This window comes from Lepus europaeus, chromosome 19, assembly GCF_033115175.1.
Source record: "Lepus europaeus isolate LE1 chromosome 19, mLepTim1.pri, whole genome shotgun sequence".
In the NCBI taxonomy this organism is placed as follows: domain Eukaryota; kingdom Metazoa; phylum Chordata; class Mammalia; order Lagomorpha; family Leporidae; genus Lepus; species Lepus europaeus.
This window is the reverse complement of record NC_084845.1, coordinates 13,388,383-13,412,691: the sequence shown is the minus strand read 5'-3', so window position 1 is coordinate 13,412,691 and position 24,309 is coordinate 13,388,383. Positions and strand designations below refer to the sequence as shown.

The 24,309-nt window shown below is 54.4% G+C and overlaps 1 protein-coding gene across 3 annotated transcripts in view; it reads left to right on the top strand.

The window, feature by feature from the left end:
• SIPA1L3 (signal induced proliferation associated 1 like 3) overlaps positions 1-24,309 on the top strand; it is a 238,772-nt gene that overhangs the window by 178,261 nt on the left and 36,202 nt on the right. For all 3 annotated transcript variants that reach the window (XM_062176109.1, XM_062176107.1, XM_062176108.1), the window contains exons 11-15: positions 5,430-5,681; positions 6,413-6,550; positions 15,875-16,002; positions 20,165-20,283; positions 22,270-22,697. In XM_062176109.1, the coding sequence (XP_062032093.1) occupies positions 5,430-5,681; positions 6,413-6,550; positions 15,875-16,002; positions 20,165-20,283; positions 22,270-22,697 (1,065 nt within the window). The remainder of the gene's footprint in view (positions 1-5,429; positions 5,682-6,412; positions 6,551-15,874; positions 16,003-20,164; positions 20,284-22,269; positions 22,698-24,309) is intronic.

The following is a 24,309-nucleotide window of genomic DNA, read 5'->3' as shown; positions in this document are numbered from 1 at the left end:
CCTGGTCCTTGGGCCCCTGCATCCACGTGGGGGACCCAGAGGAAGTACCTGGCTCCTGGCTTCAGATTGACACAGCTCTGGCCGTTGCGGCCAGTTGGGGAGTAAACTAGCAAATAGAAGACCTCTCGCTCTCGCTCTCTCTCTCTCTCTCTCTGTAACTCTGACTTTCAAATAAATAAATAAATCTTTTTTAAAAATTATATATTTGAAAGACAGAGTTACAAAGAGGGAAATAGAGAAGACCTTCCATCTGCTGGCTCACTCCCCACATGGCTGCAATGACCCAGGTTGGGCCAAGCCAAAGCCAGGAGCCAGGCACTTCTTCCAGGTCTCCCACATGGGTGCAGGACCCAGGCACTTGGGCCATCCTCCGCTGTTTTCCAGGTGCATTAGCAAGGAGCTGGATCAGAAATGGAGCAACTGGGACACAAACCAGTACCCATATGGGATGCCAGCGTTGCAGGAAGCAGCTTTACCCACTGTGCCACAGCGCCGGCTCCAGCATCAACTCTTCATCTGCTGTTTAGTTTTTCCCCGTTGTCATAGCTACATGGTCTTGTTTGTTTTAAAAAGGCAGCTGTTGTCTTCATCAGGAGCCTCTCAGTGCAATCCTCGTGTCTCTTTAAGGTTCTTTGAATCAGTCAGTTTTCCTTCCCTCTTTTTTTTTTCCTCCTGTAAGTTTATTTTAGGAAGAAATTAGGTCATGTGTCCACAGTTTGCCACTCCCCGGGTTTAGCTGATGGCCTCCCCGTGATGCCCTTTAAGCTCTTCCTCAGCACGCATGTTTTTCATAAACTGGAGGTCAAGATCGAAGCTCGCTCAGGTTCAGGTTGAATGTTTTCCAACCACAGAAGTCCTGGGTGTGCAGCTCTCGGAAGGCACCCTGTGTCTGGTGTTCCCCTGTGGGTGACATTCAGGGTGAGCAGAGGCTCGGATGGTGGCAGCCTGCCCTGTCACTGTACATTCCCCTCAGCACTCTGCCTCCCACTGTGGTAGCCATTTGTGGTCACTGCCTGGATCCATATTTCATTACAAGTCATTCCTTCTTCATTTATTAACTGGAATTCTCATAAAGAGTAACTCTTTGGTTACTCTGAGGTACAATTTGTATGGAGAAGGCAGAGTAATGCAGTTTCCAGACTAATGAATGGACACTCTAGCAGCCTCCCAAGGTGACGGATGTGAGAGAGCAAGACATCACGGTGTTCCCGGCCAGGAGGCAGGCAGGCTGCGCAGTGAGGTTGCCCCTGTTTGAATCCCTGCCCTTCCCCCTGCTAACAGGGACCCTGTGCAAGTGGCCATATCACCTCAGTTTCACCATTCATAAGATGAGGAACATAATAGATCTTTTCCACAAAGGTGTTTATGTGTTGAAGGAAGTAAGACTTGTAAACACCCAGAACAGGACTTGGTCCCCAGCAGGTGCTGTGGTAAAAGCACATGACCTAACACTGGACAGGGGCTCGGGGAAGACTTCAAGGTGAGAGCAAAGACCTCTGGTGGCTGACAGGCCAGGAGGAGGGCCTGTGTGGCTGGCGTGGTCTGAGCCAAGAGAAGGGCACGATGAGGGGACCCTGAGTGCCATATTCCCACGTGACCTCGCTGGACTCCCGCCAGGGCTGGTGCGATCCTCACTTTACAGGGGAGAAAACTAAGGCCTGGAGCAGGTGCACAGCCCGCAGGTGGTGAAGTGAAGCTCAGATCCATTCTTCTCTAGAAGCCCTCGGGAGCTGTGGACATGCGAGTGGGGTTGCTCCATTCCCACCTTCCCAAGTCGCACTTGCTCTGAATTTGATAGAGGGTCATTCTGAGCAGGCCTAAGCCCTGAAACCAAGGACTTGGCCACCCCTACCCACAGGCCTGTCCCTCCGCCTCAGGACTCGTCAAGCCCCAGGTGTCCCCTGCCCTCATCCCACTTCTTGTCCCCTCCTCTGCCTCTGCGTGGGGCCAAGGCCGGCCACACCCACTGAGATCAGTGCAAGGGCAAGTGGAGCCAAGGGAACCCCATAGGCAGGTTCCCCGGTGGGTGTGCACCTCAGGTGAGGACCCAGCCTCTCCACACACACACTCGCCTGTCACATGACTCTGCAGCCCTGTGAGTAGAGAGGCTGAGAAGCCCTCCCTGGCTAAGTCGGGAGAACTGAAACAAAATTCAGCGTTCTCTGGCTGTGGGGAGACAGGCCGAGGAGGCTGCGACCAGACAGACGGGTTCTGCTCCCTGTGCTGGGCAAGGGGAAGGCTGTCGTGAGCCCTCCTCTACCAGGCTGCCACCCAAACAGGATCTCCCGTTGGCAGCAGCAGGTGTGCTGTCGGGACTTGGGTGGTTTTTGTTCCTCAAAGACTGCTATCTCGAACTGACCGCATTTGCAGAGCTGATAACCCCAGCTCTGCAGGCTGTCACTGCACTCCCAGCTGCGGGCCCGATTGTCATGATGAGCTCTGAAGGGAGCAGATGACGTACAGGTACTGTCACTGCCCCCTGCGTGGTGTGCGTCTAGACACCCCCTCCTGACCCTGAGTCACCTACAAGGGGCCTTCCTCTACCCCCCGGCCACATGGCTAGGGTTCCAGAGTAAGCCCTGTGCCTCCACGCCCTTGCCAAGCTGGGCGGGGTACTCAGGGGAGGGACACCCTTGATCGTCTGATAAGACGCAGCAGCGTGACCTTGTACGCTTGTGCAGGCTCCGGAGGGTTGCTCTCATGTCTGTTGGTGCCTGATGGACAGGACGATCCTGGGATGTTTCATCCATGGTGCATCCAAGGCCTGGTGAGGGGGCTTGGAAATCCCTCCCTAAGAAATTGGACCTCCCACAAGCAAGTGAAGAGCTAAGGCAGGAGTCCCCTGGCTCCAGAAACTAGACTGTCCGAATCAAGGGAAAGGGGACGGTGGGGAGAAGCGGTGAGAGCCGGGGCGTCCCCTTGGACTTCTCCCGCAGTGGGCCAGGCAGAGGCCACCCTCAGGATCCGTGTGGGAGGAAATCGGGCCGTCCAGGTGAGAGCACCAACAGTTGTTGGAAGATGAGACTGATCGGCACGATGCTGTTGGGGATGACAGCGTGTTATTTGTTGTAATTTTGTAGTTTTATGCAATGCTTATCTGCATAGGATATTTCTAAAAGAACATGGAAGCAGCTGGAGCAGAGGTTGCTTCTGGGAGTGGGGACGGGGCAGGGACGCCCTCTCCTAACACTTCGGTCTCTTTAAACCAGCAAACGCCGAACCAGTGAAATGGGCTTCTCAGACGCTGGGCGTCACATCACAGGCAGCTTAGTGAGAGGCAGATTCCCGGACGGGCCCTGCTCGTGAGATTCTGGGTCCGGCGACTGCAGGTGGAACCCAGGGATCTACGTTCTTTTCTGAACATTCAGGGCGATTTGGAGGCTGGCGATTTTCAAATCACCGGAGAAAGCTGGAGGGGAGGAGTTTTCCCAGAGCCCCGAGGGGGTGAGATTTGGATTCAGTAATTGGGGGGCAGCTTCCTCTTCAGGGTTAGTGGGCGATGCAGGTGGGCAGTCCCCCGAATCAGCTGGTGAAGGCCGCAGCATCAGCTCCTGTTGGGTAAGCCTGGTGTGCACCTGACTCTCGGCTCATACTCATTGAGTGCCCACAGCCACCCCCACTGAGTGTTCACCTCTTTGAGGTCATACCCAGAGGCTCTGGGCCCAAGGTGAAATGGTCAGTAACTGGGGGAGAATTCAGGAACCCCATACCACTACCCACTGGCTCCCAAACCACTGTACAGTGGGCCAGTGTGCATGGTGGTTCAGGCTGGGGACTGTGGAGTCAACTTGAACGTAATTAAATCCACGTTCTGCCTCTAACTGGCTCTGTGACCTTGGATGGGTTACTTAACTTCTCTGATCTCTGAAATGTGATGTTCTCATCAGGACTCTGAGTACCAGCAACAGAATCCACTCTAACACACACGGTGAGGCTTAGGAGTCTTCTCAGCTTATGTGCCTGACAAGACCAGTACACAGGGCAAGATATAAGCAAGGCTGTGTCCTCAGGAGTCCCCCCCCACCCCCCGTCACCTCTCTTCCTTTTCTGTGTTGCTGCCTTTCTCAGTATCCCTCTTTGTGAGGACAGAGATGACCCTCCCACCCCACATACACACAGAGAGCGCAGCTGCCCTGGTGTAAGAGATCTTCCCCCCAGTCATCCCCGGAACCGTTCGGAGTCAATGACTCCAGTTGGCCCTGCTTGGGGCACGCGACTGTCCTGCGCTAGTCATTGTGTCAAGGGGAGAGAAGTTTCTGATTGGCCAGGCCTGGGTCACGTGCTCTTACCTGGAGCCAGAAAGCAGGGCGAGCCGCACCCAGAGCACAAACCCTATCATCAGAATGGCCTGCAGAAGGCAGCCAGGCATGACGGGCAGGTGTGCCCTGCCTGGGGCGATGGTGGTGAAGGCCTCCACCTCCGCAGGGCCTGGCGGATTTAGGGCTCTGTTAGGCATCCACACCTACGAGTGCCAAATGTCAGCTCCGACCGTGCTCCTGCGGAGGGGGATGGGGCGGTGGGCTCAGGTGCCGGCAGAACACATCCTTGCGTCACCTTTGGATGGCTCCTTAGCAGCTGGGTCCTGGGCCCAGAGCTTCTGAGCCACCATGTCCGTCCACCAGATGTTTAGCCAAGTGGCCATCAGAACTCTCGGGACTCCAGGGAACTCGGGAGAGTGCAGAGGATCTGGGCGTGAGAGCTTCCAGGCTGAGCGCTCTGCAGAGCTGGCGCTGTCAGCTGCTGGGGAGTGGATTTCCTGAGCACGGCCCCCTCCTCGCGCTCAGAGCCCCCTCCGTGCTGCACTGCGGCGGCGGCGGGCGGCGAGTGCCGGCCCAGCCCTCGGATCTCCCCACCTCGAGCCAGGCCCACTGCAGAGCGTGTGCCAGCCTGGTCTGGGGGGAGTCGCAGGCCACTCTGCAGCTATTTCAAGGTTCTGGATTTCGTGGCTTTTTTTTTTTTCTCTCCTAACCACCCTGCAAAGTAGGTCACCTGCTCCTCTTCCAGTTGCCTTTTGAGATTCTGTGGAACAAGGCAGATACTGTCCTTTGATTCTAAGGGCATCCGCCTTCTAGCCCCAAATACTGCTGGGGTGGGGGTAGGACCGAGCCTGTCCGTGGAGGGCCGTGGGAGACTTGAGGCCTGGGCCTGGGAGAAAGGAGAAGACGGCAGCAAAGTGAGAGCAGACGGGTATGGACAGGAGGGAGGGAGAGTAGAAAGGGCCTAGCAGTCCGAGCCTCTGGAGGGGTCTCCTGGCTGAGGACATGGAGCTGGTTGGTTTCAAGCCCTAATTCAGCGGGTGTCCACCCAGCCTTTGAAAGAGGCCGTCGTGTTTGGCTTTGGCCAGGAAAACCCAGGCCAGGGTAAGGAGGCAGCAGGCACACAGGCCGCTGAGCTGGGCCTTCCTGGATCACAAAGGTTTTTCTTCCCAGGGGCTGGCCGGAGACCTATGACATGAATACCTCGGAGCCCAAGACAGAGCCAGAAAGCATCCTCCCGGGGGGCCGGCCCCCCTACCGCAGCAATGCTCCCTGGCAGTGGAGCGGGCCTGCATCCCACAACTCTCTCCCGGCCTCCAAGTGGGCTGCTCCGGCCACCCCTGGCCATGCCCAGTCCCTGAGCCGGCCCCCGAAGCAGACCCCCATGGTCCCCTTCCGGGAGTCGCAGCCACTGCACAGCAAGAGGTAAGGAACCCCCAGGGGCACCAGCCCCAGCCCCATCTCCTGCCTGCCCACCTGCCCATACTCATCCTCAGCCCTCCCCCCCACCACCACCACCAGTATCCTCTGTTCTCTTCCTGCTCATCTTTGTGATGTCTCCTCCCTCCCTCTCCTGCAGCTTTCACATGGGCCTCTGGTGTAGGGGCCCAGGGCTGGGGAGCTCTGACGCTGGAAACCCACCATACCAAGCATGCGATTAAAACTGGTTTCTGATAAGCACAGAAGTTAAGGCAGTGACTCTCTGTTGGGGGAGGCAGGGAAATGGGAAAGGGAGAAGTCCACAGATGCGTGTCCCGGCCTCCACTCCTGTCCTCAGGTCACGTGCTGGCTTCAGGGACTTTGTGGTTTTGTCATGACGTTTATAATTTATAGGCATTTTTGAATATATGCTATATTGAAAAATAAAGTGTTCTTACAAAATGAAAGAATCCAGCTTGGAGCATCGCGTGCCAGGAGAGGAGCAAGGAGGGCCTTTGGCAGCACCCCCAGCCGGGCTACAAGGGTGGGGATGGAGATGTGAAAGCGGGGAGTAGCCCAGCTTCTGCCACCCTTCGCTCGGCACCCACCTGTCCGTCCTGCTGAGTGCGTGGCAGGGAGGTGGGATGTGGCTGGGCCAAAGGGAGAGGTCTCTGTCTCTCCACCCTGAGTCTGGAGTGCCCTCCTCATCACCTCCTGCCTGCTTCCTCTCATTCCAGGCCTGTCAGCTTCCCAGAAACCCCTTACACAGCATCACCAGCAGGGGCCGACAGAGTCCCTCCCTACCGACAGCCTTCTGGGAGCTTCTCCACCCCCAGCTCGGCCACCTACACAAGATACAAGCCATCGCCAGAAAGGTCAGAATCTCTTCGTTCTTTTTTTAATTAAAGAACCCGATCATTCTTCCTCAGGAAATGCACACCTGCACAAATGTATTTACCATGTTCTGGGATTGCTGTTCATCAACCCACAGGGTGCTAACTTATCTCATGTTGAAATTTAGGCCTGGGGCAGGCCATTAAGTCACTGGTTAGGACACCAGGTTCCACGTGGAAGTGCCTGGGTCTGATTCCCACACCTGGCTCCTGACTCCATCCTCCTGCTGATGCAGACCCTGGGAAGAAGTAATTGGGTTCCTGCCACCCACGTGGGAGACCTGGACTGAATTCCTGGCTTCCTACTTCATTCCTGCCTTTGTAGACATTTAGGGAGTGAACCAGCAGATGGGAGCTCTCTCTCTCCATGCTTCTTAAATTTTTAGGGTTAAGCTAGACTGGGCAGGACCCACCCTTGGCTTTCCTTGCAATAGAATTTTGATTGCATTTTGACACCTGAATCAGTTGTTCGAGCAAGCCCGTTCCCCATCCAGTATTACCATTCATGTAACTCTTCTCCCCCATCCCCTAAGACCAGGCCATCAGTATTATCCACTTTTTTTTAAAGATTTATTTTATGTATTTGAAAGTCAGAGTTACAGAGAGAGAGGAGAGAGAGAGCTTCCATCTGCTGGTTCACTCACCAAATGGCCGCAATGGCCAGAGCTGGGTCAGGCTGAAGCCAGGAGCTTCATTCAGGTCTCCCATGTGGGTGGCAGGGGCCCAAGCACTTGGTCTATCCTTCACTGCTCTCCCTGGTGCATTACCAGAGATCTGGATTGGAAGTGGAGCAGCCAGGACTCCAACCGGCAGTGCAGGTGGTGGCTGAACCCGTTACACCACAACACCGACCCCTGCCCAGTGTTTGTGATCTTTCAGGCTTCATTTCCTGCCCTCTTGGATCCACCCCTGACCTAAAACATGAACAGTCTTCACAAACCCTCCTGGCTCCCCAGTGCCCTCAGGATAAACCCAGACTCTGCAGCTTGAAATTCAAAGCCCTACAGGATCTGGTCCAAATGAGTTTTGTTCCCCAGCTGCCTTGAACCCAGTGTCCTGTGTCCTGCTCCCCCCGGGTCCCTGCCATTGCCCATTCTCAAGGAAGACCATGGGCCCCATCCTGGCTGCTGCTTTTCCTTTTTCCCCCTGCTGTGGAACATCCATTCAGCCTCCATCATTGCCACCCACCACCTCCTCTTCCCACATCTCTACCCCAGCCACCTCTGGAGGCCCCACCTCCATCTCACCCTCCCCTCAGCAGCCTGTCCCCTGTTCCAAACTTTCCTGTTGTTCCAGAACCCTCAAGACATAGACTTGACCCCTCACTGTGGCCCCCAAGGCCCCTGGCACCTTGTGCGTCTTGTGCGATACCATATGCAGTCCCACTGGCCAGGTTCCTGGGCTGTCTACATTGCAGAGCCCCCTCTTACGTTCTGTTCTCAGCCTGGAGATTCTTCACACTCCTCACCCTGCCCCTGCCCCATCCTCCTGCCAGCTGGAGCTCCAGTGACTCATGCCTGTGTGCAGAGTGTTGAGAGAGAGAGAGAGAGACTCCCCAAGATCTAGGAGCTTTCTGATTTGGCCCTGTATTTCCAGTGTGCATCAAGGATCTGGCGCATGGCAGGTCCTTGGTCTGTGTTTGATAAAAGAATACAGTGGGTTTGTTTAAATAAAATCACCTGGCTTGAGACCACGGACAGTCCACTAAACTAGTGTCTCTCAGTCTTTATTGTGCATTAGAATCATACAGAGAAGGACTGGTTAAGATGCGATTTCCTGGGCCTCAGCTGTTTCTGACCTGGTAGATCTGGGTGGAATATGCCACACAGGTGCTGCTCTGAGAGCCACCTCCCTAAGCCATTCTTGGATTCTAAGCCTCTGTTCTAAAATCGAGGACGCTTCCCTGTGATATCTTCTGGTGGCCACCATGCAGCTTTCATTCAGCGTGAGGTCCCAGTTGCCTCCTGGGGGCCAGGTGCCCAGAAGAGTACTTGAGATACTCTGTAAGCAGGGGCTCTGCAGAGTCGACACTTGCTGACTGTAACAGAGAGAGGCCCTTAGAATCCATGTGCTTATGGTGAGGAAACACAACCCAGCCTTGGAGGTCTAGGTTGGCTGCCCAGCAGAGGTGGCATTTGAACAGAGCTTCGAGAAATTAGGTAGGAGGAGTTTTCTACAGAGAAGAGAGAGGGTCATTCCAGACAGAGCACAGGCCACAGGCGCGAGTAAGCAGGGTGCTGTGAAATAGAGAAGGGAGAGCAGAGAGGAATCTGCTGGGTGTGGAGTGTGGGGGCAAACCTAGGATTGGAGCTGGCACAGAGCCGTTAGTCCGTGACTTCCTCATCGCTCTTGGGAGCACTTTGCTTTTTCTCTTTTATAATTTTTTAAGTCTTTATGTGAAAACAATCACAGATTCAAAGCAAGTTGCAAAGTGGTGTAGAGACAGATCCTGAGCACCCTTCGTCTATCACATGTCCCGTGATTAGCATCCTGCATGATTCTGATATGGTACCAAAACAAGACATTGACATTGGTACAAGCCCTGGAACTCAGAAGTCACCAGTTCTGTATACACCTGTGTGTGTGTGTGGCTCTGTGCGTTTTTTTCGCAGGTGTTGTCTTACGTAACCATCATCACCAGCCCCTCATGCCACCCCTTTCTAGCCACACCCACCCGTCCCCCATTCCAACCCCCAGCAACCATTAGCAGGTCTTTAATTATCACTACTTCCTGACCATCACATAAAAGGAATCACACAGTTCGTATGCTTTGGGATTGTCTGTTTCACTCAGCATGATATCCTTGAAGGTCACCGAAGTTGCTGCGGGTGTTAGTAGTTGATCCCTTATTATTGCAGAATTGTATCCATGGTATGGATGTGCTACTGTTTAGCCTCTCATCGGGTGGAAGACTTCTGAGTAGTTTCTGGGTTTGGGACATCCCATGTGTTTATCTCCTGAGCATGAACATCCAGGCATACAGGTTTCTGCATGAAAATCGGTTTTTGTTTCTCTGGGATAAATGCCCAAGAACACAATTGCTCCCCGTGTGGTAGTCTGTTTTGCACCAGCAGTGTATGAACGGTTCCAGTTTCTCCACATCCTTGCTACCATTTGGTGTTGTCACGGATTTTTATTCTGTCCGTTCTGATAGTGATGCCCCATTGTGGGTAACGATTTGCATTTCTCTGATGGGTAATGATGTTGACTGTCTTTTCACGTGCTTATTTGCCAGTGGTATGTTTTCCCCAGTGAAATGTCACTGCTTGTTTTTTGCCCATTTTAATTGAATTAAATCCTTTTCAGTGTTGGCAGGTTCTTTGTATGTTCTGGATACAGTCCCTTGTCAGCTGTGTGATTTGTAGCTGTTTTCTCCTGGTCAGTAGTTTGTCTACTCACCTTTCATAGAACAAAAGTTTTTAGTTTTGCTGAAGTCCAAATTAATCTTTTTTTTTTTTTCCTTTTTGAAGAGCTGTGTTTTGTGTTGTTTAAGCACTCATCCTGGTTCCTATTTTCTCACATTTTTTTAATAGAAGTTTTACTGAGTTATATTTAAGGCCATGATCTATTTGAAATTTTTTTCAGTTAATATTTCTAAGATTTATTTATTTGAAAGAGTAGCAGAGGAAGAAGGAGATCCATCCAGGTCTCTCATGTGGGTGGCAGGGACCCAGGCACTTTGGCCATCTTCCACTGCTTTCCCTGGAGCTTTAACAGGGAGCTGGATCAGAAGCAGAGCATCTGAGACTCAACCCAGTGGTCTGATATGGGGTGCCGGCATTACAAGCTGCGGCTTAACTGCTGAGCCATGACTCTGGCCCCTAAGTTAACTTTTCTTAAGATTTATTTATTGAGGGCCGGCACTGTGGCATACTAGGTTAAACCTCTGCTGCGGCACCAGCATCCCATATGGGTGCCAGTTCGAGTTCTGGCTGCTCCACTTCTGATCCAGCTCCCTGGTAATGACCTGGAAAAGCAGTGGAGGATGGCCTAAGTGCTTGGGCCTCTGCACCCGTGTGAAAGGCGTGAATGAAGTTCCTGGCTCCTGGCTTCAGATCGGCCCAGCTCTGGTCATTGTGGCTATTTGGGGTGTGAACCAGCAGATAGAATTCCTTTCTCTCTCTGTCTCCCTCTGTCTGTAACTCTGCCTCTCAAATAAATCAATAAGTCTTTTAAGAGAGGGAGACTGCTATTCCACTGCTGATTCACTCCCCAGATGGCTGCACTGGCTGGGGCTGGGCCAGGCCAAAGCCGGGAACCTAGAACTCCATCTGGGTCTGCCACATGGGTGACAAAGGCCCAGGCACCTGGGCCATCTTCTTTCTGCTGCTTTCCCAAGTGTATCAGCAAGGAACTGGATCAGAAGTGGAGCAGCCCGTTCTCAAACTGGCGCTCCTATGGGCTGCTGGCATCACTCACCATGCCAGTCCCTGAGTTAATATTTGTATGAGGCAAGAGACCTCAGTTGAGGTTCATTTTTTTGGCTCATGGATGTCTGATGTCTTCCTGCACAATTTGACAAGACTGTCCTGCCCCCATTTCATTACTTTTGCTTCTTAAGACAAAAACTTAATTGCCGGAGGGGGACTAATCGGGCATACTTGTTTGGATCTGTTTTGTCTCCAGTCTGTCCCCTCAGACTACATGCATGATCTCAGTACATCGTCCCAACAACTCCATGAGATGGGTAGCTAGATCATCCCCATTTTGACAGGGCTAAGGTCACTGCCAGGAAGCAGAGAGTCAGGAGGAAGCACGGAGTTAGAATGGGAACACAGGCCTGTGGTGCAAGGGGCTGATCGTGGCCCCTGGGAGCCCCTGGGAGCCCCTGCTCGCAGCCTGCTCTGATGGCTGTGCTCTGTGTTTTTCCCAGGACTCTAGCTCCCCTCAGCCCACCCTTTCTTCCTAGTGCTCCACTGGTTCCTAGCTCTGCCCTGTGTGTGTAGCACTTTCTACCTCCATCAGCAGCTTGGATCTAAGCATTGCCGAACGTTCTGGCACACCTCGTGCTCCAGTAGAACCGACCCTCCGAGTGGCCGCCAGCCTGTAGTAAGAGGCCTGGGAGCAGGTCGAGCTGCTGTTGCCTCAGCCCCTTTCCCCTTTTCCTGCTGTGTAGCTGTCCCAACATGCGGGAACCCATGTGACCCAAGCCAGACATTCCAGTCCAGCAGGGATATTTGTCCCTTGGGGACCCCTCTGTCTATAGCTGTCTCCTCCACACACCTGCTACTTGCCAAATTCATCAAGCTCATAAGAGGGTAGAGCCCTTCATAGACAGAGCCTGTGTCACAGCCCATCTTAAATGTACTGAGAACTCGTCATTACGAGTTCAAAGCCAAGCCCAGTCCTGCATCAGCCATGTCAGTGTGGGCAAGTGACTTCACATTCACTCATGGGGCTGTCTCTGAGCAGTGCTGTGAATATTCAAGGAGGAAGTCTGTATCAAGCACTTTGAACTGTGCCTGTGCTGCAAATGTACTCCCTGTCCTCAGGAGTTTGCCACCTTCTTGTGCAAGACGTGGGACCCAGCAAGCTCAGTACAGAGCGTTAGGACAGAAATGTGTGTGAGGCTCAGCCAGCCTGCCAGGCTGGACTGGGCCCCAGACATTTGCTCATCAGGCTCCCTGGCTGGCTTAGATTCTGTTTCTCCTGCTTTTCTCTGCCAGCTCCATAAATAGTGGTACATCAGGTAGGAGCATTGGACAGCAAGGGACAGAAAACCTAAGGCAAGAAGGCTTGAGGTATTGGGGATTTCCCATCTCCCATAATAGGAAGCCAAGAAGTAGGATGGCCCGAGAGCTGGTCACTTCTGCAGCTCGGGCCTGGTTCTACTTGGGACCCCAGAATAGCTACTGTGGCCCCAGGTAAAACCGGTGACCCATAGAACACAAAGGAAAGCTTCTTTTTAAGAGTGAAGGAACTGGCTCGCTTGTCCACTCCTAAACCAACCCCTGGCTAGGTCACATTGAGTAGCTTAAACTGTCAGGATTTTCCCCAAGGAATGTGATGGAGGGGTCAGTAGAATATGGGCCCCACCAGCATGGTGAAGGTAGATGATCGAGGGGTGCATCCAACATCCGCCGCATGACCTGTCCACCCTCTCACCCCGTCATCCTGCTCCTCACAGCCATGGCTGCACGCTGACTGTAGGAGGTTGACAGAGCCGAGTGGAGCCCTCTGCACAAGTGAGGCTTCTGCCCATACTCACATCTGTCTTGCTACTTTCCTCTGTGGCCCAGTGGGGAGCTCAAGCAAGCATCCCAGTAACTTGACCTTGCTGACATTAAGGGACCCCCTTCCTTTCGGCCTCCCGTGTCACACTGCCGACAGATGCCTAGGGCTGCAGCTAGTTAGCTCTTCATCAGAACCACAAGCCCTTTAGCTTTGTGACTTCCTCATCCAAGAAAAGATAAAAGTAATTACTTTAAGATTGCTCAGATACGATTGAAGACAGCCATTTGATCTCTTTTTCCAGGGGTGTTTGGAGGCTGTATGGTGAGATGCCCTGATTTCCAATCAGTTTGACTAGAATTCAGCAGTGTTAGAAATGGCCTCAAATGGGACATATTCCGTGTCCCAGTAAGTGGTCAACCTCGATTAGAGAATGACATGATTGGATAAAGGACTGTCTGTCTTGATTGGGGACAGCAGCTGAGCGAGGGAACGTAGCAAACTATGTCCAGCTGAAGGTGACCTGTCCATTACAGGTAGGTTTAGCTGCATAACAAGGAGAATAGTGATTCAGGCAGGATAGTTTCTTTCTTTTGCACTGGCAGGGACCTGGGCCCTCTCTGATGCTTCACTGTCCTTGACCCTTTGCCTCCTGGTCCACAGTGGCTGCTCAGGCTGCAGCTTAAGGAGACGATGGGGCGAGGGCACCCCCCCAGCACACTTCCAAGGAGGTGTCCTGGCAGGCAGGCCCACGCGGGCACCTTTACTTTGATATCCGCCGGAACCACAAGGGATCCTGGAAAGTGTAGTCTGTCCAGTGACCACATGGCCACCCCCAGGACAGCTGGGATTCAGCTCCCCAAGGGAAAGGGGGAACACACACTGGAGAAGCAGCCTGCCGTGTCTGCCGCCCATCCTTCCACCTTCCCCTGGCTCATCCCAGCCCCTGCTGCCGTTTTCCGTTAGCACTCCGCATTGGGCGCAGACTTCTGGGAAAGCCACGCAGACACGCCAGCGCTGGGATCGGCAGCTGGGGCTCAGCCCCGCCGTAGCAGGCAGCCAGCCCGGGGTGATGTCAGCCAGTAAGGTGGAGATTGTGATCCCACTGGCCTTTGTAAAATCCCTTAAATTACCAGAAACGGGGCCCTTGGACACGAAGAAAAGGAAGAATTTTCTGTGTTGCTTATGTTTGGCTCTGTACTGCTTTCCCAGAGGTGTTAGAGGTCGAAGTGTTTTCTCAGCGGGTGATAGAGTTGAGTTTCCACGCTGTCCAGTCTCCCTCTGAAGTACCCTTGTGCTGTCCTGCCCAGCGGGGAGCCTGGGGTTAGAAACTGAGTGGGCAAGTGACCCTGGAGAAGCCAGTTAGCCTCTGTGGGATGCTGAGGGGCCCAGTGTATCCCCTCTCCTCCCTGCCACGTATTCCCACGGTGGATGTGGAAATGCGGGCAGCCCAAGAGCTGTGAGCACTGTTCATGGAGTTTCAGAGCTCCGCAGCATGCAGGGCCCATGTCACGGGGGTGCTTCTGCCTGGAGTAACCAAACCGACTGCTCAGGCACTGTAGGAACTCGTTACCTCACAGAAAGAGGCAAGGAGGGTGATCATGATCAAGCGCCCAGTCCCTCCTGCCTCCTCCGTGGCTTCATGCTCACCCAAGTGGCAGGAAGGCCACAGCTGGTGGCAGGGTTACATGTGAATGCAGCAACATCTGGAATGAAAGGAGAGGAGGCTGTCTTTTCTCCTCATCTCACGTGGGCGGAGGAGAAGTCCCCAGGGGACTCCTCCTGTTTCAGTCGGGTTATGTAAGATCACAAACACCTGCAAATCTCCATGACTGAAATGGACCAAGATGTGTTTCTCACCCACTTGGCAGTTCCATTGCCGGGTGGCAGGGGACTGCCAGGATCCAGGCTGCCCTCGTGGCCACCATCTCCGAGCAACTTCCCTCACTACTCATCAAGTCACATGGTCTCAACCAGGCAGTCTCACGGGGACAGGAGGTGTGGGCGAGCCATGTGCTTGGAGACAGAGGGCCAGAAACACCTTGTGTGGAAATCTTAACTCAGAATCCCTCGCATCTTCTTAGACAATATCAAGTCACCTGCCTGTCCTTGAGCCCGCTTCCTCCGTGACTGGCTCTGAGTGGAGGCGTCTGCAGGATTGCTTCCGTGCCAGGGAGAATGCCAGCAGAATATAAGATGGCAAGGAGAATCCTCTGCCTCTGCCTCCCTCAAGTCCTGGCCCTTGCCCGTGGGGTTCAGAGCCGGCCTCTGGCAGAGTCCCAGCTTATTTCAGCCTGCTTCACCACACTGTGGGGCGGAAGACGTGTCCTCGTTTTTCAGATCAGAAGTCTGCAGCTCGTTGAGCGCTTGCCCAAGGGATGGGACTGGGGTTTGAACTCAGATCCACCTTATCCTGAAGCCTGAGCCCACAGCTTCTCCCCTGTAGTGCCCTCCTCCAAAAAGGCCAGGGTGCGCCCAGAGTTCTAGCCTGACAGCCAGTTGGCACAACTCATGTGTGTCAGCCCCAGGCTAAGTGCTAGGTACAGTGAGGCACCCTTCAGTCCTGTGAGGAAGCATGTAATGACGTCACTTCTTGACAAATAGGGAAACTGAGGCTCGGCTGGAGAGTGACTGCCCCTGGCTGTGGCTGGGCAAAAGGCAGTGGGGAGGTTCAAAGCCCAAACTACCCAGCCCTGGGCCTCCTGTTCCTACAGATGCTCACTTATCCCTGCCCTTCTCCTTCAGAGAGACGGTGAGTCCCAGAGAAGCCTGGGGTGGTAGCTACTGACAACAGTTCCCCTCATGTCACAGGATAGGCTTGGACCCCCGAGGAGCCTAAGTGTTGAGAAGTCGGCCCAGGTGGCCCCTGCTCCCTCCTTCGGCATGGAACCTGCCTCACTCTGTGCTCCCTGCCACCACCAACTGCCTGGCCGGCTTCCCAGGCAAGACTTTCATTCCTGACCCTCAGCTAATAGCACGTTTCCAGGCTTACTCATCCAGCCTGCCAGCAGCTTTCTCTCCCAGTCCACGGCGGAGCCTCCCTTGTGTTTAAAACGCCCTGGCAAGCCGGCTTCAGACTCAGGTGGTTTAGACGAGGTCCTTCACCCTGTGCTTGTCTCCTCTTGCTCCCTGCAGGTACGCGGCTGCCCCACACCCACTGCTGTCTTTTGATCCCCACTTCGGCCACGATGGGACATCCAGTGGCGACTCCTCCTCAGGTGGGCTGACCAGTCAGGAGAGCACCATGGAGCGCCAGAAGCCAGGTAGGGCCTCCCCTGGGCCGGCTGTGCCCACCTGCCTACCTAACCCAACCAGGACTTCTTCCTTAAAGTTTGATGGGGGACAGCCCCTTCCCTCTCTTCTTTCACCCACGATTCAACTACAAAAAAAAAAAAAAAAAATACCTGCAGGAACTGTTCGAGAAATGAGAGGTCAGCCAGGAGAGCGGTGGGAAGCCAGGAGCAAGAAGCTTCCCCTTGCAGGGTCCGCAGAGGGTGGCTGCCACCACTGCCGAGTCCACGGCAGGTCCGGCTACGTGGCGTGGGACACAGTTGACAAGGGTGAAAAGTGGTGCTGTAGGGGCAGCAGGGCCTGTGACTTCCCAGTATACAAACCTCCTGCATTGCTCTTCAGCTTTTACAGACACAGAGCATGTGTTGAAAAGAGAGCCCAAATTCTGAGTGTACAGCTCTGATGACATGGGGCAGTGTGGACACACCCAGGGCAAGACAGAGTGGGGCAGCCTCCCAGAGCCCCTGTGTCCTTCTCAGTGCCCCCAGGGACCAACCCCATCCTGCTTCTAACTTCATTTTGCCTGTTTTTGAATTTTATAGTTTGTTGCACATACTATCTGCATAATGTGTGTGTGTGTGTGTGGCTTATCTTGCACAATATTCTGTTTGTGAGAGGCAGCCCGTGACTGTAGCAATGCAGTTTGGAGCAGGTTGCCACTGCCTGAATGAACCACAGTTTATTGCTGCTTCCTAAAGTTGACGTACATCTGAGTTGTTTCTAGCTTGGGGCTAGAGTAGGGCTGGTAGGAACATTCCTAACCCACCTTCTGATGAACGTATGCTCCTGCTTCTGTAGAGTCAACTCCTAGGAGCAGGATTGCTGGGTCATATGTTCTAACTTCAGAAGAAACTACCAAACTGTCTCCTGAAGTGACAAAGCATTGTACAACATACGCAAGTTCGAGTAGCTCCGTGTCCTCACCGGCTGCACTGCTGGGCGTGGAGTGGTATCACATTGTGTTCTTAATTTGTGTTTTTCTGATAGCTTATGGGACTGATCGTCTTCTCGTGTTTTGTCTCCTCTGTAATTATCCATGTGCGTGGACTGCCTGAGATGGGCAATTTAACTAGCATTTTGCATAACGAACTTGTAGCCCCTTGGAAGTGTGAGTGCCACAGGTGCATGGGTAGGTTGGGTTCAAGAGGAAGAAAGCAAATGAAGTGGTGGAGGGGAGAGAGAGGAGGAGTGTCTTCTAGGGGCTGCTTGAAGCAGCTGAGAGGGGTGACCCCAAGGGCACTGTGGAGCAGGAATGAGCTTGCATGCCCCAGAAGCAGTGGCCTGGAGAACTCCTGGGCACCCTGGCCCACGGTTCTCTTAAACTAGGGACAGTGGTTGGAGTTGAGGCGAGCAGATCACAATCCCCACGCCGCTGTCCTCCATAGATGCGGTCTACTCCTCTTCTCCACGTGCGTGGTCCCGCCTCTCTTCTACGCATGCGTGGTCACACCTCTCTTCTCCACATGCGTGGTCCCGCATGGTGCTGCGCACAAGGCGGTGCTCTTTGCTCCAAGACAGACAGATTTGGGTCTTTGTTCTTTTTTCTCCACCCAGTTCAGAAAAAACCATCACCTGGGAGGAGACACTGCAGAGAAAGGGAAGGGCTGCTGAAAGAGGCTGAGGTAGCAGTGCAGCTGTTATGTTGGAGCGGTGGGGAGGCCATGCGGCCAGAGAATGGTGGGCGGCGACGTCCGGGGAGTGATGGGAATGGAGCAGGTGGGCCTCGGGGGCCACATTGAGGTCCGGTGCCCTTTGAGTGGAATGGGAGCCACAGGGTTCAGTCTTCGAGCAGAGGACAGGTGGGAGCTGACTCCAGGGCTCACAGGGTCCTTGGTGGCTACTGCTTCCTGCAGGGTAGAGTAGGGGGCAGGACCAGGGGTGACGGCACAGGACGGGAGAGAAGACTGGTTCTGGATCTGGTGTTTTGAAGGCAGGGTTGGCTGAATTTCCTGATGCCTGGATGTGGGCATGAGAGAGAGGAGTCAGGGACAGTAGCATGGTTTTGGCCTGAGTGGAGCAGCTGTTAACTGAGCAGGAAAGACAAAAGGTGTGGATCTGGGGGAAGACAAGGTGTTTGGCTCTGGTCATGCTAGGCGGGAGGTGCCCGATAGATGCCAAGGAGAGGTGCTGTGAGCAGCTAAGTCCACATGTGCAATTTTCTTTATGCACAATGGTCCAGGATGGACCTTTATCCAGAGGTTCAAGATGGAGGCAGAGATGGGAGCTGTCACTTACAGGTGGCATTTGAGGGTGGATGTGACTGCCATCTGCTTGGCCTTGTGTAGAAGTGCGGCTTCCCAGCGTGATCTGGCCACCTCCTGGGGACCAGTGCCTGTTGGACGTTTGGGATGCTCCAAAGCAGAAAACTGTCGAGACGTAGAGGAGGTGTAGGGTCAGTGTCCAGGCCTTCTGTACCCCTGGGTCCCAGATGAAAGCCACACAGGCAGTGACACCAGTCACTGAGTCCAGGCTGCTCGCTGCAGTGTCCCAGAGTATCCTACCTGACCCCCATCTTCCCCAGCAGGAGAGTATACCCCAGGGCTCCCCGGGGCCACACTGGAGGCAGCAGGGGTGTCATTGTGGTTGTGAGCTCAGGCTCCCACTGGCCTGGTGGGAAGTCCTGAGTTGGCCGTGTGACCTTGACAGTGACCTCATCTCTCCCAGCCTCAGTGGACATCCTAGGTGTCATCCTTCCAGAGCAGGGGGGGGCGGGCAGTGCAGTCAGCACAGGGCAGCCCAGCATTAGAACAAGGCCGCCTGCCTACCAAGCACTCCGTCTCAGTCACTGCCAGTTTTGTCACTGTTGGGGAAGCCTGGGGCGGGTGCAGGCCTCGAGAACTCGGGCTCTGGAGCCAGGTGCACCTGGGCTCTCCTCCCTGCCTGACCCTTTCTGACAGTGTGACCTTGGACCAGTCACTTAGCCTCTCTGAGTCATGATGTTCTCCGTCCACTGGAGATGGTCCTCACACTCTCATCACCATAGCACAAGGAGGTGATGCATGCAAAGCACTCAGAGCAGTGCCTGACACAGAAGCCATGCAGGACAGTAAGTATCCTTGTCTCACGTACCATTCTGATGCAAAGCCTGGGGCCAGGCCACCTGGGGCCAGAGCCTCTGTTAGTGCATTTGCAGTTTTGATGACATTAACTAAATGGCCTCACTGGAATTGGTCAGATGCTTGGTTTAGACGCATTGACTAGCTGACCCTGGGAGCTTGGGCCATTTCACACCCACAGCAGCCACCAGTTTTCAACCTGCTTTATCTTTGAAGCAGCAATTCCACATGCAGAGGCCACTGCAAACATGGTTATAAGGTAAAATGGAAGATAACCTGAGTCCTTACTGGTACAAACTGGTAAATAGTTGGTCTACATTCACTTGATGGGATTATATGCAGCTGTTGAAAACAGAATAACTTCATGTTCTGTTACGTGAAGATGTGTGGTGAAGATAAAGTAAAGGCCGGCGCCGTGGCTCAACAGGCTAATCCTCTGACTTGCGGTGCCGGCACACCAGGTTCTAGTCCCGGTCGGGGCGCCGGATTCTGTCCCGGTTGCTCCTCTTCCAGTCCAGCTCTCTGCTGTGGCCCGGGAAGGCAGTGGAGGATGGCCCAGGTCCTTGGGCCCTGCACCCTCATGGGAGACCAGGAGGAAGCACCCGGCTCCTGGCTTTGGATCCGCGCAGCGCGCCTGCCGAAGCAGCCATTTGGGGGGTGAACCAACGGAAGGAAGACCTTTCTCTCTGCCTCTCTCTCTCTAACTCTGCCTGTCAAAAAAAAAAAAAAAAGGTACATTTAAACAACAAAGGAGTACTTCCTTGCATATGTGAAGAATGTGCTACCCAGTAAGATAAGGAGTGTACAGGCAGTTTACAAAGGAGAAAATCAAATGGCCAGGGAGTATGAAAGTGTGCTGCATCTTGTTTGGGCATGATAATGGAGGATTGTTGCCTGGGATGTCGGAAATACTCATTAACTGTTCCCTGTTAGGTCCCAAGACGTAAGTATATGGGATCATGCTCTGGGTGAGCAGACAGACTGACAGAGGGGTGGGTCTGTCCAGCCATATTTAGGGCCAGATTCCCCAGCCTCCAGGCTGCGTCACCCTAACCACTGGTGTCTCGTTTTCCTACAGAGCCTTTGTGGCATGTGCCAGCCCAGGCACGGCTCTCAGCCATGGTTGGAAGCAGCGGGAGCAAGCACGCCTCCAGGCAGGATGCAGCAGGCAAAGATTCCCCCAACAGACATTCCAAAGTGAGTCCGGGCCCTCCCTGCCTCACCCAAGGAGCAAGGCCTGCAGGGGCTGGTAGCTTCACCTGGGCACCTGACTGCTGTGAGCTGGGCAGCCAGCCCTGGGTGTGGCCTCTGAACACACCCGAGAATGGGCACTCCACGTTGGCCGTCTTCCACTTTGTAGAGTGGCTACATACTTGGTCTCGAGCTAGGACCAACCAGCTTCACATCCTGGCTCCAGTCCTCACCAGCCAGGTCATCTTGAGCAAATCCCTTTACCTCCTCGGGCCTCAGTTTCCTCATTGTTCCATCAGTCATGGTGGATTAACTGCTGTAACAGACAGCCCTTGAATCTCAGGGACCCCGTATAATAGAAGTTTATTTCCCTCTCATATAATAATGTAATGCAACATTGCACATGGGGATTCAGGAATCTGGGCTCCCTATGTCTTGTGGCTTTGCTGTCCCACAGGGCCTCTGAGCCCTGTGCTGGGGCCCTGCCTCTTTCCAGTGTAGGAGATGGGAGAGAGAGGGGATCGTGGGGGAGGCGTGAGTCGCTTCCATTTAGTTGTTGTGTTAGCCAGGGCTCCATCATGTGGCCACACCTGGCTGCACAGGGGCTGGGAGATGTAGTCTCGTGTGTCCAGCAGGAGGAGATCATTTCGGAGAGCTCCTGGCATCCATTCACTCAGTAGGCATTTGGTGAGCGCTCCCGACATATGGAGCGCTAGGACTCCGAAGAGGACAGGTGAGCCCTTGTCCTCAGGAAGCTGACGTCCCAGTGTGGGCAGCGACAAGCAGATGTGTTCTGTATGTTACATGTGTTATATAACACCAAGAGCTGATCTCTTGGAAAAACAAAGCACAGCTCAGGAAAAACAGTCCTGGGAGCTCTACTGCTGTAGGATGCCAAGGTCAGAGAAGGCTTTTGAAGGAGGAAACCTTTAAGCTGAAACCTTGAACAAAATAAGGGAGATCCGTGAAAATACCTGAGGGAAGAGCAGGCTAGGGAACAGCCAGTGCAAACACCCTGAGCGGGAAGCATGCCTGCGTGCTCAGGGAACAGCTGGGAAGGCTGTCAGCCCAGCGCGTAAGACACTGGCATCCCGCATCAGAGTCCAGCGGCCTGCTCCGCACACCCTGGGCGGCAGCTGTGATAGATCAGTAACTGGGTGCCTGCCACCCATGTGAGAGACCTGGATTGCATGCCCAGCTTCAGCCCTGCCCACCCCCAACCATTGTGGGCAATTGGGGAGTAAACCAGCAGATGAGAGTTCTCTGTCTCACAAATAAATAGAAAATAATTTTAAAAGAAGAGCAGTGACGAGGCCAGTGTGGCTGGAGCAGAATGATCAGGAGGGAAGAGGGAAATGAAGTTGAGGCCAGACCATGGGCCAGGTCGGCCAGGTCTCATGGGCTTTGACACGGCCTCCTGCTCTTCTGAGCTGGAGCCAGGGGAACGTTTGGAGCAGGTGAGGGTAGTGAGCTAACACAGGGCTTCACACCCTCCTTCTGCCCCTGCGGGAAACAAACTGGATCTGGGGGGAGACAGGGAGGAAGCTGCTGCAAAGGCCCAGCTGGAGACAAGGGGGCAGGACCGGGGTGGAGTGGCGGCAGCTTCGGGTGTGTAGAAGACGTGAGCAGCAGGGTTCGCTGTCTGGGCTGGATGCCAGTGTGAGCAAGAGCAGGTCCGCGGTGAGGCCACAGCTCGTGGGAGGGGCACTGTGAGGGTCGGGGAGCTGCTCTGGAGCTGGAGAAGAGCAGGTGGGGAGGAAAGGTCCAGCTCAGTTATCTACACGATGTCTGTCCCTGAAGCCACCCCTTGAGGCAGGGTTTTATCAGCCCACCCCACCGCCACTTGACAGTGGAAACTGAAGCAAAGAGAAGGTAAATCACTTGCCCAGTGTTAACACAGCCAGGATGCGGGCAGCCAGAGGGAAGACCCCAGGAGGGAGGACCTGCCCCGGGCCTGGAGTGCTGAGGCCACCCACTTCCCTTGCCTTCCAGGGAGAACCTCAATACTCGAGTCATTCCAGCAGCAATACGCTCTCCAGCAACGCGTCCAGCAGCCACAGTGACGACCGCTGGTTCGACCCTCTGGACCCCCTGGAACCAGAGCAAGACCCCCTCTCCAAGGGCGGCTCCAGTGACAGCGGCATTGATACCACCCTCTACACCTCCAGCCCCAGCTGCATGTCCCTGGCCAAGGCACCTCGGGCCACCAAGCCACACAAGCCCCCAGGAAGTATGGGCCTTTGTGGCGGGGGACGCGAGGCCACCGGAAGGTCCCAGCACACGGACAGACGGCGGGAGGTGTCACCGGCCCCTGCAGTTGCTGGCCAGGGCAAGGGCTACCGACCGAAGCTATACTCCTCAGGCTCCAGCGCCCCCTCTGGCCTGGCAGGGGGCAGCCGGGACCCACCAAGGCAGCCCAGGTAAGGAACTACAGCTAGTCCTGATCCTTCGGGGGTGCAGGCCACCATCCATGCCCGAGCGTGCCCACGGACGTGCGTGTTCCCGCACTGTTTGCTGTCCAGCCTTCAGCCCTCAGGGACCCCAGGCAGAAAGAAGAGACCCCTGGCTGTCTCTGTTCATCTCTCTCTGGTTTTCTGACTGTTGTGCTCTTGTCTTCTCTTTTTGCTAATACTAATGGGCTTTATGCTTTCTGGAAGTCACAGATTATGTCTGTGAGGAGTACTTTTAGCTGGAGATAGGAAGCCTGACCCACAGTGGCTTAAACAAACACTTGTAAAGTGACATGAAACCCGGGAGGGCAGAGCTGGGCTGAGACAGCGGCTCGGGGAGGGCCTCAAGGATTGGCTTTGTGTCTTGCTGCTCCACCGTCCTCACCGGGCTGTGTCTCATCAGTCTCCAGTTGACTGTGCACCCACAGGTGAGGGGAACAGGGAATAGAAGGGTAGTCATGGCATCTGTGCATGGTCTCTTTTTTTTTTAAAAAAAAGATTGGTTTATTTTACTTGAAAGGCAGAGTTACAGAGAGGCAGAGAGGAGCTTCCATTTGCTGGTTCACTCCCCAAGTGGCTACAACAGCTGGGACTGGACCAGGCCAAAGCCAGGAGTCCAGAATTCCATGCAGGTTTTCAAGTGTTTGGGCCATCTTCCTCTGCCTTCCCTGGAGCTGGATCAGAAGCAGAGCAGCTGGGATTCGAACTGACGCTCATATGGGATGCCTGCCTCTCGGGCAGCAGCTTAGCCTACTGGGCTACAACATGGCCTCTATGCAGCTCCCACTTCTATGGAGAACATTTTCCCAGAACCCCCAGCAGGCGCTATCTTGTGACCATCCCAGCTGCAAGGAAGTCTAGATCATGGTTTGGCCTTCCTGCCTCAATGGTATGGGGCAGGGTCCCCAAACAGCCCCTTGGAGAGCTTGTACAACACATTGCTGGGCCCTACCCAGAGCTTCTGATTCAGTTGGTCAGGGTAGGGCTTGAGAAAATGCATTTTTTAAAGTTCGCAGTGGGTATTAATGCTGCCAGTGTAGGAGCACACTTTGAAAACTGCTGCTAGAGAGGCAGACAGCGGAATAAATGAAAAAGAACAGGCACTGGCTGACTGGCAGCCTGGGATCTGGTCCACCTTCTCCCTGAGAATCTCACAAAGGGGTGACCACCACCTGCAGAGGTGGAAAAGTTCTACCTTGTCCCAGGACCCAAAGGCAGAGGTCTGTGGCCCCAGGCGAGGATTACTGGGCTGCAATCCCTAATGCCGACCGTTAGGGTCAGTCCCACTTCCCTTCCCTGCCTGTGCCTGCACAGGGGCCAGCCTGGATCCAGGACTCCTGTAGGCCTGAAGGCTACCTCAGCACTGCGGCTTTCCTGAGGGCTTTGCCAGTCCTCAAGTCCTCAGCCTCTCTCTACGTGAGATGAGCCTTCAGCCACAGCCTCACCGTCTTCGGCCACGGCGCAGCCGGAAGGATCGTGTCTGCATCCACAGGCACAGAAATGCCTGCGAAGCAGCGGTTTCCGAAGCAGGCCTTAGCCTTACTGTGTGCGATGCGCCGTGGCCGGGGCTAGTCTGACGGGG